The 18,284-nt window shown below is 44.9% G+C and overlaps 1 protein-coding gene across 5 annotated transcripts in view; it reads left to right on the top strand.

Moving 5' to 3' along the window:
* Positions 1–18,284, top strand: part of LOC104146252 (SPNS lysolipid transporter 2, sphingosine-1-phosphate) — a 143,471-nt gene that overhangs the window by 118,082 nt on the left and 7,105 nt on the right. For 2 of the 5 annotated variants that reach the window (XR_011134855.1, XR_011134854.1), the window contains 3 exons: positions 2,525–2,688; positions 3,271–3,353; positions 17,894–17,940. Coding sequence is in view for 2 of the 5 variants with exons in the window: in XM_068910102.1 (XP_068766203.1) it covers positions 2,525–2,688; positions 17,894–17,936 (207 nt within the window). In the remaining 3 variants the exon portion in view is untranslated. The remainder of the gene's footprint in view (positions 1–2,524; positions 2,689–3,270; positions 3,354–17,893; positions 17,941–18,284) is intronic. The other 3 variants (XR_011134856.1, XM_068910103.1, XM_068910102.1) reach the window with 3 other exon arrangements.

Below are 18,284 nucleotides of genomic sequence, written 5' to 3'. Positions count from 1 at the left end.
AGAAACACTGCTATTCCTAAAATGTGCACTTGGAGAATAAACAAAGGTGTTGGATTTAATACCAACAAGATTTGTTGATATAAAAGGTTGATACGATGCCTTAGAAGGAAAGGTGTGGGGAAAGCAGCACTGGAAGTTTTATTTACTGGAGATCCTACATTTTCAAAGCTGTTTTTAGCCTGGGATGTCATGTAATCCACAATATAAAGCAATTGAGAGCACGTGTCTAGCTTCTCATCCTCTACTGCTGATTTATCATGTGAATTTGCTGAGTGATTTATTGTCTGATCCTCCTTGGAGGGTAATTGTATCCATTCCCAACACTGTTTTAGAATTTCTAGGTGAAAGAAGCTTTGCAAAAGCAAAGCCTCAATTCTGGTTATTGCACGCAGAGGGGCTGATGCAATGCCAAATTTTGGTTCATAATAAAGAATAAGGGAGATGTCTAAGGTGTCTGGATACAAGAGGGAATAAATTATCAGCTGAGGTCCCCATCTCCTGAGTGCAGTTCTGCTAATTTCCTGAGGGTGCATTCTCTTCGCATTCAAGCCTTGTTGTTATTTTTTAATAGGTGTCTCAGACTAATAGCCACTGTTTTTTGCCTTTCAGTCAAAAGATGTTTTTAACAATCAGTTCTCACATGAGACTTGTTGATAATGCTCCTGTTTTTCTATCTTGTTATACAGTATGAAAAAGTGCTCTTTGAGAGGACAGGAACACTTCCTTAACTCTATCCGAAGCACTGAAATTTCCTCCTCCTCCTTTCTAGGGCAGGGAATGGAACAGAGAAATCTAGCTGAAAACCTTCAGTCCTTTATGTAGATACACTGTCCCTCTTCTGGGACAACAAGGGTGCCAGGGTTTATTCACTCCTCTCTACTGCAGGTTGCTCCTCCATGAAAGATGGTCCTGTGCCCTTCTGTGCGCAGAACAGTTCCACCACCAGCCTCAGGCTACCTGCTCCTCCTTTCCTTCACTGTGCCAGAAGCCAGGCTGAACGAGAAAAAGAATATTAAGACACTGAGACCACCATTGCTCCAAGCAATGACCCTGCTACAGAGCCCTTTAAAACGCGCTCCGTGACCTGTTCACCTGAGTCCCTGCGAGCGTCATCGTTCCATGACCTTCTGTTGTGCTTAGGCTCTGCATAGGCATCTCCTCATACACGTTTTCCTTCCAGGTCACCACCGTTGGCTGCAGGGCTGTGAATTGGTGATTTCTCCTGAGTGTGAGATTTCCTCACTTGACTTAGCTGACGTCTTTAGATTTAAGCCTCGAATGATGTTTTCTGCTTGTAGTTCATGTCTAAGGCCATCTGTTTCATTAGCAATAGTGTAGTGGTTTAGGGGTTGCGTTACAACCTTTGAATGTTTCTAGAACTGATATGTTTGTGTGGACAGCAGCAGGATTTTATGCTGCAAACTCCCTGCTGTCTTTTGGTATAAACTAATGTTTCTGTCTCGACAAAAGGTCACAGGCAAAACCAGAGCTGGATAATTAAATACTCCATGTCTTGAGATTCAAACCCACTATTGCTACCGTTCTGTTGGATTTGTAGAGAGTAACGTTTTTTGCTGCCCAGGGAATATTAAAATATGATTGTTTTATCTGCAGAAAGTCATTAAATATTACTGTGCTTTAGCAAAAGCTTTTCATAATGGACTAAACACTGCCATTGCACATCACTTCTCCTTTGTGTCAATGCAAGTTTGTGTTTGCTTTCATATAATTATGCTATTTTGTTGTTGGAAGATGCAGGTTGCCTTAGCCCATAAACTTGGTAATGTGTGGCCCTTTCGTCTGCATGTAGCCGCTACGCAATAGGCCTGGTCTGAGATGGGGGGCACCTTCGCAGCTTGCACGCAGTTGCCCTTCCAAGTGCAGCAAGCTCGTGAGGTTAGAGAGGGGAAGGAGGCCTGGGCCTCACACACAAGGATAAAACCATGGTAGAGCTCTGTTTCTGAAAATCAGGTGGGATCTCAGCATTTTATGTTCTGTGAAAGACATTTCCCCCTTCCCACCCAATACACAGGAACGGAATTTAATATCTCCTTTTTCTGCAAGGTAGGTGATGTGTAGGAGTAAGCAGGACTTTTTGGAAATTGCTGAAGATTGATCGCGCCCTCGCCCAGCAAGCTATGCCTGTGTGGCACTGCCAGCGCACCAGGAGGCCTGTCCGTACAGTGGGACTAGACACCTGCTGATTCAGTCACTGAAGCAGCCAGGGAGGAGGCGGAGAGGGCTGTAGGAAGAATAATAGATCAGGCCAGAAGAGTGATAGGGAGAGGAGAGCCCCTGCCGAGCTGCTCGCAGCAGAAGTTGCCCAGGCTCCACAGTGAAGAGTAAAAGCATGCGCAAGGCTAAAGCATGCAAAGGACATTCAGCCTTTACTGAACAAACTGGTCCATTTTAAACTCCATGCGCATGTTCTGGGGGTGGCTGTTTAGGGAATCGTGTTCTCTCACCTTTATTGTTGTCTTCTTTTTCATCTAAATGACCAATTTTTTTTGCCCTTCTCTTCTAGATCTCGGACCTGATACGACAAAGCACAAAGGAGTCCCCGCTCTGGGAGTTCCTCAGCTTGGGGTATGCACTCATGCTCTGCCCGTTTGTCGTTGTCCTAGGAGGGATGTTTTTCCTGGCCACAGCCCTCTTCTTCCTAAGTGACCGAGCCAAAGCTGAACAACAGTGAGTAACCTGGCAATCGCAAACGGGGAGGTACAGAAGCCTGTTCTCTCTCCTGAACGTTATGCTTGTACTCTTTTCCTGCGCCTTGGTCCTTCAGGTAAAGGATATTGGGCTGTGATTTAAGAACCTCAGCTCAGCGGAGTGCATGATGCTGCACGAAGTGCAGGGGCTTGGGTCATGCTGGCTGGGCATCCTTTACAGGCTTCTGCTGTGGTGGATCTCAGTTGTTGGCAGTATGTCTTTGAGGGGAGCATGTTGTTTGAGATCACAGGCCCCTTTTACCCTTGCGTGGGCATGCCACAGGTCAGGCCAGCTGCGGTGAGAGGTTGCAGTGTGGGGGAACCTGTGGACTGCTAGGTGAAGAGCAAGAGATACCTTATAGAGCTTGGTGGTCAGCTTTGAATCCCTTAGTCCCATCTCTGCTACCTGTGCCCTGCTCACTGCCTCTAATATACAGAAGCATCAGGAAAGAAAGAAGAAAGCTGTGGATGTGGGGACATATACTCTCAAGGGTGGCTGTAGTAAAGATAGTCTTTCCCAGGCCCTCATTACAGCTTGTAAAAAAAAGCTACTGTTTTTCAGTAAAGAAACCGATTCGGACCACCTCACGGTTGGCAACTACAGTAATTCAGAAGACGCTTCCACATGACATACACACTTCTGGGGTTAGTCTTTTTCTCATAATTGTTGAACAATAAGAGTGTCTATGTATAATGTCTGAATACGTGGGCAGGTGGCTAGACTGGTGTTGGCTGCAAGTTGCCTTTGCCTTGCTCCCATTAGGAGGCGATACTCTTGTGGTGTGGTTGTGAAAGGAATTTGCGTTGGTTCAAGAACAGCTGCACAGGCATGCCATCGTAATGTCAGCACTGCATCAGGCATCGATGTCAATGTGAACTTTGCGAGACTGAGCTTCCCCTTTATACATCTCACTGTAGTATATCTGCACAAGGGTTTGTGTTGGTTTAACAACATAGATGTAGATAGGCTGGGCAAAAAAAATGCAATGAAGACATGTTGTGACACCTTGGTAATTGTGCAGCCAGAGAGAGGGACAGCAGAGTTGACTGTTCTACCTGAAAAAGAGAGGCCCTGGCATTACTAGATACGAGACAGCTAGAAGGAAAATAAGTGTGCACACAAGTGTGCAAACTGTTTGGGCGATACTTTCTGGATCACATAAGCATGTCAGATGGAGGTGAGAGATTTGGAACAGTGCCGCAGGCTGTGCAGTGGCCAGGTATGAGCAGTTCCACCTTCCATTTTATTAACACATACAAATACCAGAGAAAGGAAAGGCTTTCTGCTTCCTGGTGACCATAGGTATCCACATTCCACCTCTAATGAGGTGTTTAAACACTGTAGAGAAGACAAGACCGCATCACGGATCTTGTAAGGTGATTAAGTCCTGCATAGTTGAACTTCACTGCAGCTTTGGGGATGTGGGTCTGTCCTCATTGCACTCCTGCCTCTCACTGACTTGTGCCTGGTTTGTTGTCATCTCCATGTAAGGACTTTAAGTTGCAGTAAGTGAAACTGGAGGTCACACATTAGGAAGAACTTCCTAAGAGGAGGAGGAGGAGGTAAATGCTAAAGCAGATTGCCTGGGGAATCTGCCCTGGGTTCCTGAAGGCCCCAGCTTGGTCATCAGCCGGGAGGATGGGAACTGATCGCCGGCTGCCTTCCAGCCCTGTTTCTGTAATGGTGTTTGTAAGCTTCACGCGTGCGTCTAAGCAGCAATCACTCGGGGACGGGGCAAGACGAACTGAAGTTGCTGGGTGCTCAGCATGGCTTTTATTGTTGCGAGGAGCCAAAGGCCCAATTTGTGATAGGGCAGTAAAATAACACAGCAGATGAAATCACCCTCATGCTTAGCCATAACATTAGCCTTTGCTCGGGAACCCACCTCTTTCTAGAACAACTTCGCTGTATCCGTTTTCACTTTACTCAGATGGAAGACTCCTCCTCCTAAATGCTCACAGTTACAGTGCTTAAATGTGTCCCTTTGCACTGCCTGTGTTGCCAGCGCAGCACGGCAGCATCTCAGGTGGTGGAGGAGGATTTCGGTTTTCAGGAGTACTTTGGGAGGAGAGAACACATCCCCCAGCTCTGCTTTCTCCTGCATAAATGTGTTTCCTCCTGTCCGTTGCTGTCTAGCCTGAGCAGATTTGGTGGTATTCTGTTCATGCCCAAAGCGTCCCAACTCCCTACCACTGCCAGGCCACTTAGCAAAGAAACACGTTCAGGCTTTAGACTTATTGTTATTGCGCTCTTTCAGCATCCTTCCCTTTCCCGGTCTGTCTGGTTCCTGGTTGTTTATGAATTTTGTATTATTCAGTTACTGATCCTTTGGGTACTCTTGCAAACTGGCTCAGATACAGGGGGAGAACAATTGTCATAAATAATGGCTAACAAAGTAATTTATCCCAAACCTCTTTTGCTGCACTGCTTCTGCGTGTGCCTGCCCCTATGCTAGAAACACTCTGGCCTTCTACATCCAGGTTCCTGGAGAGCGCAGCTTGATGCAGGTTTGACACTATTCCAGTATCCTTAATCAGGCTGCTGGCTGCGGAGTAAGGCTTCTCTCCCTGCCCTGCGCAGTGGTGTCTGCGCTGTCGCTTCGGTCCTGTCTGCCGTTGCTGGCAGGTTCAGTGGTCTCCTTGGAAGAATTTACGGGGGAGGATTTGTTATTAGCTGCACGTTTGCCTGTGAGAGAAGACGGCAGAGCACTTTCCTATTAGCAGCTTAAAACTCCATGCTGGATGCCAAATCTGATGTCCAGCTCCCGCCTATGTGACAGCCCATCTGTGCTTGGCGCTGCGCACCTTTGGCAAGGCTAGCTTTCCGCCCGGCCAACACCCCCCCCACGCCCCGTATCCTACCTATTCCTGGCTGGCTACGGGAGAATTTCTTCTTCGAGACGCCTTGTTTTCCCGCTGCAGTCAGTCGTGCCGCTCAGACAACAGGACTTGGAAATGCACTTTGCCAAAAGAAATCAATTAACCTGCAGGAATCGCAAACACTGGTGTCACACGCCAGAGATTAAAGCCATTCATCACGAGTAGGGTCAGGGCGAGTGGACCGGATGTCACAGACCTCTCTAATGAACTAATATGGGAGCAAGAAAGTGTGACGCTGCTCTCTGCAGCCCTGCGCTGCCTATGGAGATGGAGCTTTCCCGATTTTAATTTCCAGGCTTCTGCAAAAAGCGGTTCAGGGTTTTATTGTCAGGATTTTTGTGTTTATTTGCTCCTTTGTGTAACGGTATCTGTTTGAGCGTTTGCATAGAGATAATTTCTTCTTCCAGGCAGTGCAGAGTTTCAGGATAGCAACCCCTCTTTCCTGTAAAGCTTCCTCCAGTTTCCACCACGCTTCCTTTCAAAAACAGAATTTACCAGCTTTCGGTATCTCGTGGTGTTTTGATGCTGCTTTTATCATGGCCACAATTCTGGGCCTATTGTGTGGATTACTGTTTTAGTACAGTAATTCCATTCAATAAGATGCCCCTCTCACAAAAAGGCTAATCGGAAAAATTTCTTCATAAACCAACTCTAAAAAATCATGGTTCTTTTATAATTACTTTCATACTGCCCCAGCAATTATTTAGCTTACAGAGGCTTTTAGTAAATGTAGGACTAGCAGACAAGATTCAGTGAATCACTCTGTCATAGAATCCGATAATTTTTGGTGCAATTTTTACAATACAAATTTAATCTCACCCTTCCAAAGTGATGTGAGAGAGAGAATGGTGAGAGAATGGTTTCCGTAAGCGATCTTCTGCACTAGTAATAATAAATATCTCATAGCTCTTTTCGAAAGGACTAGGGTATAAATTTTGTTGGCCTTGTTATCGCTCAACTACAATACCTGTTGTGATTTCACTGGACTATGTTGTAGGTCCTGTCCTGTTCTGTGGTGGAGGGTTAAAGCAGTTATTTTTTCTATCTAAACTTGGCTGCACTCCATACTGTGTTTCTCTATCTGCTTCATGAAATTTGTGAGACCTGAGTTATAGTTTGAGATCCGCTGGAAGACAGTATCTGCAAGCGCAGTATCTGGCCACGGTGGAGCCCTGCAAAAACAGATCAGAAATGTAGCGACGTCCCTCTTGCTCTCTGGCTCCGGCACTGGTACAGCCGGAGCAGCCTTGGCAGTTGCCTCAGCCAGGAGGCAACATTCAGGGGCCAGCAGCATTTCAGGTACTTCACTGGTTGGAAGTAGAAGCTTGGTGCTGCTGAGAATTGCATCTGTGGCCTGTCTGTGTCCTCTTCTTCACTCATAATTCATGTAACTTGACAAAACAAAGCTTCACCCTAGAGATGCAGAACTGCCTACATTAGTACTTGCCAGAAGCAATGGCTTCACCAGTAATTAGGAAGAAAGTATCCTTTTTATTATGAAAAGGAATAAAAATATGACCTTTCCCCAAGTCATGACAAGTTTTGGGTGCCAGGGCATATAAATCACTGTCATGTAATTAGCAGTTAATCTGGTTCTTTTCTGGCATGAGTGAGTTAAGCAGCTGGAGCTTTGCTGAGCAATGATTCTTGGGTCACAGACCCAGGGATCACTGACGCTCTGCAGCAGACGTAGGGTGGTTCTGCAGTCCAGTGTCCCCTCTCCAACAACAGCCGCTTCCACTTGTTGAAGGCAAACCCACCAAGGTGTTTCCTGGGAAACATCACCCTGTGCGGGTGTGGGAAAATCTACCCCTCTTCCTCAAAGAGGTGTGGGGGTTTTTTTTAGTGAATATTTTTTACTTAAGTGCTGATCTTATACCTGAAAGCATGAGATTTTCTGTGCTTTCCCATACCCTTCCAGAGGTACAAAAAGATGCCCTGGATGGACATCCAGAGTTCATACTTGTTCATCTCTCTCTGCATTCTGCATAGTATATGCTGGATATTTTCGCCAAAGATACAGCAATGCAGATCAGGCAGCAGGATGCAACTGCAGCATATTTCCCTGGTGCTGACATGAACAGGAATAAATAACTGCACTGATGCAGCTGGTCAGAACAAAAGAATATAGGTATTTAGCTAGCACTCAGCACTTCAGAGAGACCTGCAAGCAGAAATGGTTCACGACTAGTAAAGTGTCAAGCTTCTTGAACAACTCTGATAGGTTTTCTTTCCCTCTTAAAAATTAAAAGTAAACATTTAATAAGACTTTTTTTTTTAATTCTTAATGCCTTTATCAGGTGTGGAAACTCTAGCTGAGTAGCAATGGTGATTAACATTTCATTTTTAAAATGCTTGGAACAAACACTAGAAAGAATATTCTTATATTGCAGATTAGATAGTGCAAGACGCAGAATGAACAATTGCTAGTCCATACACCTCTTCTGCTGTCTTAAACATGGCACATCTGCAAATTACATTACAGGAAAAATGAGAATAATCCATTTTCAGACTCTGTCTTCTGCTTCATGTCAGGCTTATTTTTAGCCTTTTCTAGAACTAGATATAAAATGATCTCCCAGCTCTCCTATTGCAGCAATTTAAAGGTGTCTGACCTTATTTTTGCTTTGCAGATTCTATTATGTGGGGCAGGGGAAGGACTTGCAGAGTTGTCAGCCCTCCTTTCTCTGATTTTTCTGTGGCAGCAGTTAGAGACAGGAAAGACCCATCAGATGACCCCATGTTGTTGCCAGCACAGGATAGGCTTCCCCCCATTAATAGTGGTACAGATATTAAGCTGATATGTTAGACTGATGCAACATGTCCCATTCCGGTAGTTTGTACTGCTGAAAAGTACATTTCTTCCATGTAATGTTTTAAGAGGGTTTTTTTTTTTTCTTTTAAGAAGCTGGACACTTATTTTAGAGAAATGTTTCAGTACTGCATTGAAACAGAGTTCCAATCTGAGGCTTTCAGAGCCAGTTACAGGATGTAATCACACAGCTCCTAAAAAGGGACATTTGAGGAACAGTTGCTGATGTTGCTGATGCTGTTACTTCTGATATTCAGCTATTTATGGGGAATAACACAATTGCATTGCTTGGTTTTTTTTACTTTACAAAAGAGGAACAATACTAAAACCCTTCCTATAGTTAATATAGCCTCACAGTGCTTTCTAGCCTAGATAAGATGCCCTTGGCCTTTGAAGGCATGTGAAACTTAGAGCAAAGAGTTCAGATTAGGACGTAGAAGATCTGTGATGATGGAGGAAGAGTCAAGGAGCATGTGTTAGAAATTAGAGGATGACATGATAAAGATGCATAGACTGCAGATGGAATAAGGTTAGAGTATCAAATGGTTCATATGAAACTGAAGATTGGGAACATAAAGGGAAGAGGTGATGAAAGTGTAGGTAGCTTTAGTACTGGTGGAAAAACCCTGCTGGTAAAGTTGTTTTTTCTCCCCTGTTTGCTAGCTATGTTTGTAACTCCATAAATGCAGCTGGCAGATATAAGAATGTAATGGCTTGGGATTGGCTGAATTGTTAATGCTAATTTGCTTTCCTCAATGGGAGCTGCTGATTTGGTGCAGATGGAAAATACAGTCTCATATCATAAAAATGCTGTGTTGTTCTGTCGCTGTAGTTGACTTGCGGATTTCCTGCGGGTTATCTAGGAAGTTGTCAAAGGTCAGTATGGTTGTTCACAAGACATGTTGAGCTGAACTGTGGTCCTTACTCAGGCAAAGCGCTCACGGCGTTTGAAATATGCTGTTCAAGTTAATTGTTGGCAGCAGGAGGTTTGCTTAAGCACAGGCAGAAGGACTGAGCCAGCTGGTGTTGGCATAGCTCTTGCTAACTGCAAGCTGTGGCAGAGGCTGTGGGCAGAGCTTCATGGTTCTCCAAGCCCTTCAATACTGCCCTGTAGAGATGACTCCCCTGTGCCAGGGAGAAAGGAAAACAATACCCCTAGACCATTCCTACCTACTTAAGTGTGGCTCTACAGCGAGAGAATTTCTCTATGTATATAGTCTGAAGTTATGGGAAGGCGAAGCTTATTTGTCCTAGAAGAGCACCAGATCAGGAACTCCTTGGAGGCCTAGTGCCATCTTGGCTACCGACTCTCTGCTGTGACCTTTGGGAAGATGGATGCTATCCCTAAAATGCCCATCCTCTGTAAAAGAGGATTAAAAGCACTTACCCATAAAACCATATGCTCACAATAGATTCAATATGATGCATCGTCATTGCAAAGGACAGTTCTTGGCATGCAAAGACTTTCCGCAGAGGAAGATATTTTAAACTCATGCTAAGAGAGTTTCTTTGCTAAGGGCACCCGGGCACAGATATGAAATCTGATTGGCGCCCATGCAGGTGGCTGGAACAACTGAACAGAAGGCAGCCTTCCAAGCCAGAAACCCTTCCTGACACAAGGAAATAGAAGAACAAATCATGAAAAATTCAGCATTGCCAGTCCGTTTCCTGAAGCCTGTCGCTGTTACAGAACATATTATGAAAGCATTCACTTTTATCAGCAGTAGATGACCTCTTCATGTGGAGAATCACATACTCATATTCAAGGCAACAGTTTTAATAATAGACAAATTCACTCTTAGTATAACAGAAATCAGTGGACTTGTGCACTCTGGTTCTGGACGAGGCGTGTTTGGCAAGGCAGATTTTTTGCAAGCTGTGATCGTGGATGTGTTAGCATAATTTAATTGTGGCTGGGGCCTTGGCCTGTGTGGCATCTTTTAGTGAAACAGGGACAGAATGGTTGGCTCATTGCTTCCATTACTTCTACAAGGAATTGTAAGTGCTCTGGCTTGGTCATTCCTAAAGATGCTGCCAGACCATTACTACGTGCCAGACAGGGCCTGCCCAGACTGTTACAGTGCAATGTTCCCTGTACCTGGTAGCTTAGAGGTTTGCTGAAAAGAGAGCTGTATCATGGGGCAGTTATTTTGGAGGGTTGTAAATATGTTTCTAATCAAGTGGCATCAGGAAGTTCTAAAGGATGGTTTTGTTTGAAGATTTAATTAGATCAAATCTGGTTTTATATGTCAAGTATTATCTCCTTCCCTATTAAATCATGCCAAGAAAAAAGCAAGACCCTCTACTCCCTCTTTCCTCCGTTATTTCAACGGACGTGAGAGTATGACGTTACCTATATCTTCCTCAGCGCTAAAACTCCCACCACCTTAATTCTGAGGCCATCGTTATATGGTGGAATTATATATACAGGGACAGACTCGGGCGCGGTTTTGCGGGATTTAGAGAGACACAGCTTCGGTAGCCTACTACTGCAGAGCAGTAAAGCAGGCTCATCTCTGGAGTTGGTTTCCCTCCAGATCCTTGATACCTAACGAGTGCTGTTAACCTCTCGTCTTCAGAACTGCTCTGCTGCAGCTGCCTGGGCTATTGATCGTTTCCTGTATGCCAGTTTTCTTCTCTGTCAAGATCTGCAAAAGAGGAAAAATAGAAAGTGACCTGTGTTTCTTCCTCTAGAGACAAATGTGCTCAGCACCTGGATTAAATCCACAGCTCCTCACAGACTCAGCGCAGCTTTGAGGGACTATACTGAAAAAAGAGGAAAAAAAAAAAAAGCATTTGCTCTACGTGATCGTCATATTCCGTTCACTAAATCCACTGACGTGCAGGAAGCAAAGGGCTTTTGAGCCAATTCGGTGCAGCTGCTGGAGCACCTGTCAGCACCAGCGTGAAGCTCCCATAGGGCTGCCCCCCGGCAGGGCTGCTGCTCAGTATAGAATGATTCACCGTTTCTGTTCCCAAAAGGAAGGGGACCTGTGTGCCAATGGCTGTCAGGAGGGCTGCCCACAACTATGTCCTATTTGAGCCTTGTCTGAGGAGGTTTTACGTACGTGTGTGTGTGTATGCATACATATATACATACATATACATACACATACATACATACATACATACATACATATATTTTAACACAAGCGCCAGAGTTCCTTTCTAGCTAGAAATAAATAAGCATAAGCAGCCAGCAGAGCTAAATTAAGCAATGGTTTTCCACTCCAACACACCCTATTCCTTTGTCTGCTTCTTTGTAAACAATTTTTAGCATTGTGCTTAGTGTCTTTTTTCTTTAGCAAACTGACCTCGGCTTCATCAAGCAGACCCTGTTCCTGGGAGGCTGGATGAACCCGTCATGATGCATTAGGAAGCTCAGTGCATGGACTATTTTTAGCTGTGCCAATCCTGTCCCTGTGCCACTTCTGTCCCTGTGCCACTTACTGGGCTCTTTCTAGGTTGATGTATTATTATTGCTCAACTTTCATGCCTCTTCAGTCATCCTTTTAAGCTGCAGCATACTGGAAGCTTTTTAAATCAAAGCACTGAATTCAGTGTGCAGAAATGCATGCTGTTAATCTTGTGTGTCTTGTCCCCAAGTTACTGACTTAATGATCAAAATAGCTTGAGTTCCATTAAAACATATGTTTTCTGAAAGCAATCCATAATTTGGCTCTTCTTGCACCCTCTTCAGGAGGTAAGCAGTTTTATTAAGGTTAAATGCTCTTTTTTTGGAAGGGGATAGAGGCACAGGTGGACAAACCAGTGTGTTCAGCTTCCCAGGCTGTTATAGAGCAGGGAACCAAATCCAGCTCCTACCCATTGCAGGGGAAAGCCACAGCTATCCTTTGTCACTGGAGGACAGTAGTGGTTTACACATTTATGTTCTGCGTTGCTTGATTTAAAAAAAAAACATCTATGCAATGAAGGGATTGAAACGTACATACTTGAAGTGGGGTCGCTGCCCTGCTGGTTTAGGCTATTGGTGAAGGGTCTGGCAAAAGGATGGTGCATTGCTGGAACCAATACGTTACGCACAGAAATGTGGTAGAGAGTCAAGTTGAAAGAACACTCTGCAGCAGATAAGACAGCTGGATTTGGCTTCTACAGTGACCAAATTAATAATAGAAGGTAGAATGTCCATAGACTACTTTGATTTGTTTCAGGGCAGCGGTCTTTCCACGAACTCAGTGCCCATACGCACGGCCTCGTTAGCGTTGTGCATTACTAGATGAGACTTGGTGCATTTAATAGAGTTTGACTGATTCAAAGTGCTCTAGGGAAATGTGACAAAAATCCAGTCAAATGCAACTATAAATCCCTCTGTGGTGACGTATTGGTGAGACAAAGCACTAGGGTCTGTGTAGAGTATGAATGAGGTGGGATAACTTATGGGGGGGGTTGTTTGTGTTTTTAACGTAGTATTTCCTGCTCCTCTGATACCTGTTTGTATTGCTGGCAGGCTAACTCCAATAAGCTTTAAATCCTCTTGGAGCTGACTGTGTTTATGAGGGTGTTGACAGTATCTAGAGAGTGGTGGAAAATATGCGTGGGATGGTCTGTAAACTTGTGTCCATTTCCCTCCTTTATTCTCCCAAAACATTAATGCGTCTTGGCAGTTGGCTTGAGCAAGGATTTACTTAATGCAAGTGATCTGTGCAATAACAAGGTGATGGATGAAGTTAGCTGAGCCTGCGAAACGTATGCTTTTTTAACTTCTCCCCACTTCTGAATCACACCTGGTAAACGAGGAGGTGTTGACTGTGCAGAGGGGAGGCTTTGCCAGTGCCTAGGCCCACTTTATGCTCTTCTGCCTTAGGGGACTTCCCTCTCTTCCTTTCAGCTTCAAGTATATTTGTCCCAAGTGCCAGGGAGACCACAGTGACAGCATTGCTTCTACCCCAGTATTTTAACTTACCTGATGGTCTTGAGCTTGCGTCCATCCGAAGTTCAAGAAACCCAAGGTGAAAGGATGTCCCAGCTCTCCACGCTGAAACTGTTTGGTTGCGTACCTGCAAGGATACAGTGATAACAACAGCATGAGCAAACCTCTCATGCACGTAACCTCCTGTGTTCATTTATCAGTTCATAAAATTCGCTGTGACATCCCCAAGTCATACGGATGTGGGGCTTCAATCGATAATCCTCAGCCTCTCTTTTTCTCGCACAGGTGCAGACAGCAGCGTCAGGGCCAGGTTTGCAGAAGACTGCCCTGGGCTGGGCTGCTCATCACCCTGATACGCAAGTGGAGGGTGTCATTGCCTCTTAAGCTTTGATGCAAAAGAGCACAAAAGACCCTTCAATTAGCTGCAGTATTTAAAGAAAATATTTGCTTTTTATAGATTTAAGGCCATAAAATCTCATTACATTTCAAGGATGCCTGTGCATGTGAACATCTCATCACCTAAAATTTCCAGTTTCAGTGTGCTCACAAGGCACGTGCCTCAGCCTCCCAGTAATCCTGGGAGGAACAACTGGCTGCTGCCCAAGCTATGGTGCTTCCAGTGTTCATGGCTCTCACCAAAACCCTCAGTTAGGCCTTGCATTTCCTATCCTAGCTTTAGTAGCAGGTCTTACCCTTCCTTCTGCTAAGGCCAGTCATCAGACCTGCTTCACAGATAAACACTTCCCAAACAGATTTCAAAATCTGTCTGCTAATTAAACAAATGTTTACCCCAAGCAATGTCTGAGAAAATTTAGCCAGGAATCTGCTGGAATCTGCTGAAGGGCACCATTACTGGCTGTTATATTGGTATCCCTTCCTAAAGCTCTGCTTCAAATGGACACTTTATAGCATATTGCATGGTACTTGAGAAACACAGAAGTCTTCACAGTGAAATGAAGGCACCAGAAGGATCCTTAATCACAGGCAGGAGTTGCTGCTGTTAAGTACAGTGATCCAGCTGCCCCAGTAGTACTCTGACTGCTGAATGAGCTCTAGCTATTCAAACAGTGAGTTATTTGTAGGCTAGACGGACCCCACTGAAGAATTTTATTATTGGTCATAAAAATTAAGTGATGTAAAGTACTGGCTGGAAAAAATTAAGAGCATTATTTCCTAATACGCTTCCTTTACTCTGTTACCAAAGCCAGAGTGTGACTTGTTTAGATAGCAAGAAAACGGGATCATTGGAAGTCTGTATGATACTAAAATATTTCTGTTGTTTAATCAATGTATGAAACAACATTAAATGGCAGTGGTAGCATTCACAAAGGCACTCTGCCCTGCTTTATATAAGCACAGCTTTTCTCTAGGAGTCTTGTGCGCGACGGTGCTCGGAGACTAGCCTCACTGTGGTCTCTTTCTTGGCATGCTGTCACTCGCAGGAGTTTTATCTCAAACAGAGATGATAAATTCATGGAGCTTGAACCATTTGGTATCCTAGATCTCATGGAAAGTCTGTGGGCTATATAACCCCCAGTTTCACAACTTCACCTTAAATTGCTGGAACAGATTGAGCTGCAGGTGGGAAGGGAAATTTGGGGGTTGATCTTGCTGGTATAGGATGGAGCAGGGCACTCTTGGATTGGATGCAGGAAGCAAAACCTCTTCCAAAAGCTTCGTAAGGCCCAGGCTGGGCTAGGAACTGTAGAGCAGTGGTGACTGTATTAGAAACTGTGATTTCCAAGATCTGTCAGCTTTGTGACCAGCTAGACTGAAAGGGGTAAGACATCTGGAGAATAATCTCTGCACAGTTCCTAAAACTGAATGAAATGAGAGCATAGCTGACCTGTAAAAGGTCCTGGCCACTCATCTGCTATCTTAAATTGGTCTTTTTTCTTGTACAATTCTCTCTCAGGCTGAGGTGCTGTGAAATTAGATCCTTTTTACATGCTATAAATATTTAACAGCATTAGAGCGTGTAGTTTCATATCAAACAGACAGCCTTATAAATACTTCAGAATTATAGATGCTGTCACGTTACATGGAAATGGTTTGATAGGATCTAGGAGAAGTATTTGGGTTTGACAGGGGAGGAAATGATGGTGTGAGAAGGAGTCAGCCTCATTTTTAACTGCTGGAGGAATCTGTACAAACAACCAAAAAAGTTTGTGCAGCTTCTGTTCTGGAGAGGCAATTTGGGCAAGTTTCCTCCCCCTCAGGAAGCAACAGAGTGGTTCCCACCCCGCTCTCTTCAAGAAATGAAAACAGTCACAGTCTTGAGAAAACACTGCAGACAAAACAGAACAATTTAGGAACCAATGTTTAGTCAGCAGATAGCCCCAAATCGGAAGCGACAACCTATTCAGTGTGGGATTATCATTATTAGAAAGGCAAGTGGCACTTCAGTGGGGGTTTAGATGCTCTTGAGCTGTTTTAGCTTAAGTCCAAGTACGACGATTCACCAACTAAGAGAATCTAAAATTTATTATTAGCATTTTTGCTTAAAAAAGAAAAAAAATCACAGCTGACCTCCCAGCACCCATAGGCTGAGCCTCACTGAAATCAGGCTGTGTGTAAGCCGGTGACCCTGCCAGTAAGTGCGCTAAACAAGGGAGCTCAACAGAGCGCTTCAGAGAGTGAAGACTGCTCTAACTGACATCTGGGAGACTATTTTGGCTCTCGCTTTTGCCCACTAAGCTTCCCATGTGAACCCTGAAAGTCTTTTCTCTCGCTAGGAGGTTCTCAAAAGTCTTGTGGGGTCTGATTTCCTCTGCAGTCTTCTGTGCGCGTTTGAGGACTGGCCGCTCTAGGCCTGTTCCCATCCGTAAAAGGGAGATAAAGCAAAAGTTGAGAGAAATGTGTTAAAATGTGAAGAACAAATAACTGATGACTTGCGATAACATAAGTACTTATGTGGGAGGTAGGTTTTCTACCATAGCAGGCTGCACAATAAGTAATATAGGAGGCAAAGTCGTCTGTGTGTTCACGGTTCATCTGTCAGCAACGTAGGTGGATTCTCTGCACTTAGGATAATGTAATGGCAAAACTAATGTTTTTGGTATATGTTCTGTAGCTTGTAAAAATTTGGAATGGGTAACTTGTTAAGGGACATTACCTTCGAACAACATTACAGAGCATCCAAACATCTAGAGTTTTAGTATTCTATGATAGCTTCATAAAATATCATAGTTTACTTCCTACTTCTAAAGTTGATTATAGCAGTACGAGGTAATATGTTTTATATCTGTGATGTATTCTGATAATTAAAGCACAGTTAAAATGTTCAGTAGAACGTGATGTCCAACGCAGCAGATAACGCTTCAAAGGAATGTGGGTCAGCTCCTACATCAGCAATATTTCAGTTTATTTTCCTGAGATGCAGAAAATGCACAGGAGGTGTGTGTACATCTTGGAGACAAATTTTCTGTGAAGTCGGTGAGAAGTTGAGAGCTGTAGCTGAACTGGGAGTAGGGCCCATTTTTGATGCAGAAATTTCTGTACTGTCCTTGGAAGTCGTCCCCTAACTGCTGGTTACTACTAGTCATCCTGGTATATGTGCCTGAATCCAGCTTCATCCCTTTCCAGCAAAAAAGAGGTCTCGGGTCAGGTATGAAATTTGGTGAAGATCCACGCAAGTTTTAGTGAATCAGCGTTTTTCCAAAGGAAAATGATGTTTTACTGACGAGTTTTTACCTGGTGGTACCGCAGGTAGGGGCGGTTGCTGCGATTCTCCCTGGAAGCCTGCTCAGGTTTTTTCAGGGATTCAAAAAGGAGGATGTGCTTTGGCATCTAATGGCAAAATTCTGCTTCAGTCCTTTCAGATGTGCAACACCTCAGTTTTTACTTGATTTGCTCTTTTAAGTTAGCCCAGCCAAACGGTACAAGCAGCCTCCTTTTCTGTGCCTCAGGCTGGTTCTTCCCCTGCCGGCTAAGCGCAGCGGCTGGCCGGCCCAGGACCGGGCTGCTGACGCGGAGGGCTGAATGGGGCCGGGCACATTCTGAGATGCCGAGCAGGACTGAGGGACGGACTTTGTAAAACCATTGCTGCCTTTTCCCCGGGTAGCCCACGGAGCCCCGGCTGCCGGCAGGCCAGCGCGTCACGGGGAACAGCCCCTGCCTGCTGACACCGCAGCCTCGAGCGCGCGGCAGCAGTTGTCTGGAACGGCAGCAGGTCTTCCAAGTGCTGCAAACGGAAAGGCAGCTACTTTCTTCTTGATTTAAATTTTATCAGTGGTGACCATTTATGTTTCTGCAGTCAGTCGGAAGGACACCGTTCAACAGCCACTGTGCAAACAGTCTTGTTTACTGGCTTAGGGAAAGGCGTGCTAGAGGTCTGAACACCTCTGGGGCCTTCCTGAAGCCTTGTCGTTTAGTGTCAGCAATGCTACTTGGCATGTTCCAGCAATCGTCAGAATTGCTGTCAAACACCACAGGGAAAGAGTTTCAGCTTTATATTATAGTGCAGGACGGTTATTAATGTCCTCTCTCTTTAGAAACTGTTAAGCAGCAGGGACCTGGATTTAATAGGAAAGTAGGTTTTTAGGAGTCTGTTTCTTGGCTAATTGCAGCTCTCACATGTCACTCTTGTTTTCCCTCTACCAGGGTGAATCAACTTGTGATGCCGCCGGCCTCTGTGAAAGTCTGAGACGGTGAGTGACCCAAAACAGCAGCTGCTGTCTCTCCCTGGGGTCGTGCTGGGGATGCAGATGCGGCAGCAGGGGAGGAGGTTCTCGTTTCTGCCACTCCGCTTGCTGGAATACCTTCCTTCACTGCAGGGCCACATGCTCGTCCTTGTGCCATTGCTTGCCAGCAAAGGCAGAAACATGAGGCTCCCGTGTCTCAGTGCTTCACAGCGAGGGTACGGGCACCCCTCTGGGAAGGAGGGCCTGGACACGATTCTTTAGGCTGCAGGTTGGTGTCAGGTTAAATCAACGCGTTTCTTGGCTGTCAGTGCTGCAGCCCTCTTCTTTTTGAGCTAGCAATATTGTGCAGG

This window comes from Struthio camelus, chromosome 16, assembly GCF_040807025.1.
Source record: "Struthio camelus isolate bStrCam1 chromosome 16, bStrCam1.hap1, whole genome shotgun sequence".
In the NCBI taxonomy this organism is placed as follows: domain Eukaryota; kingdom Metazoa; phylum Chordata; class Aves; order Struthioniformes; family Struthionidae; genus Struthio; species Struthio camelus.
Note: the sequence above shows the minus strand (reverse complement) of the source record. Positions and strands in the feature narration are given on the sequence as shown.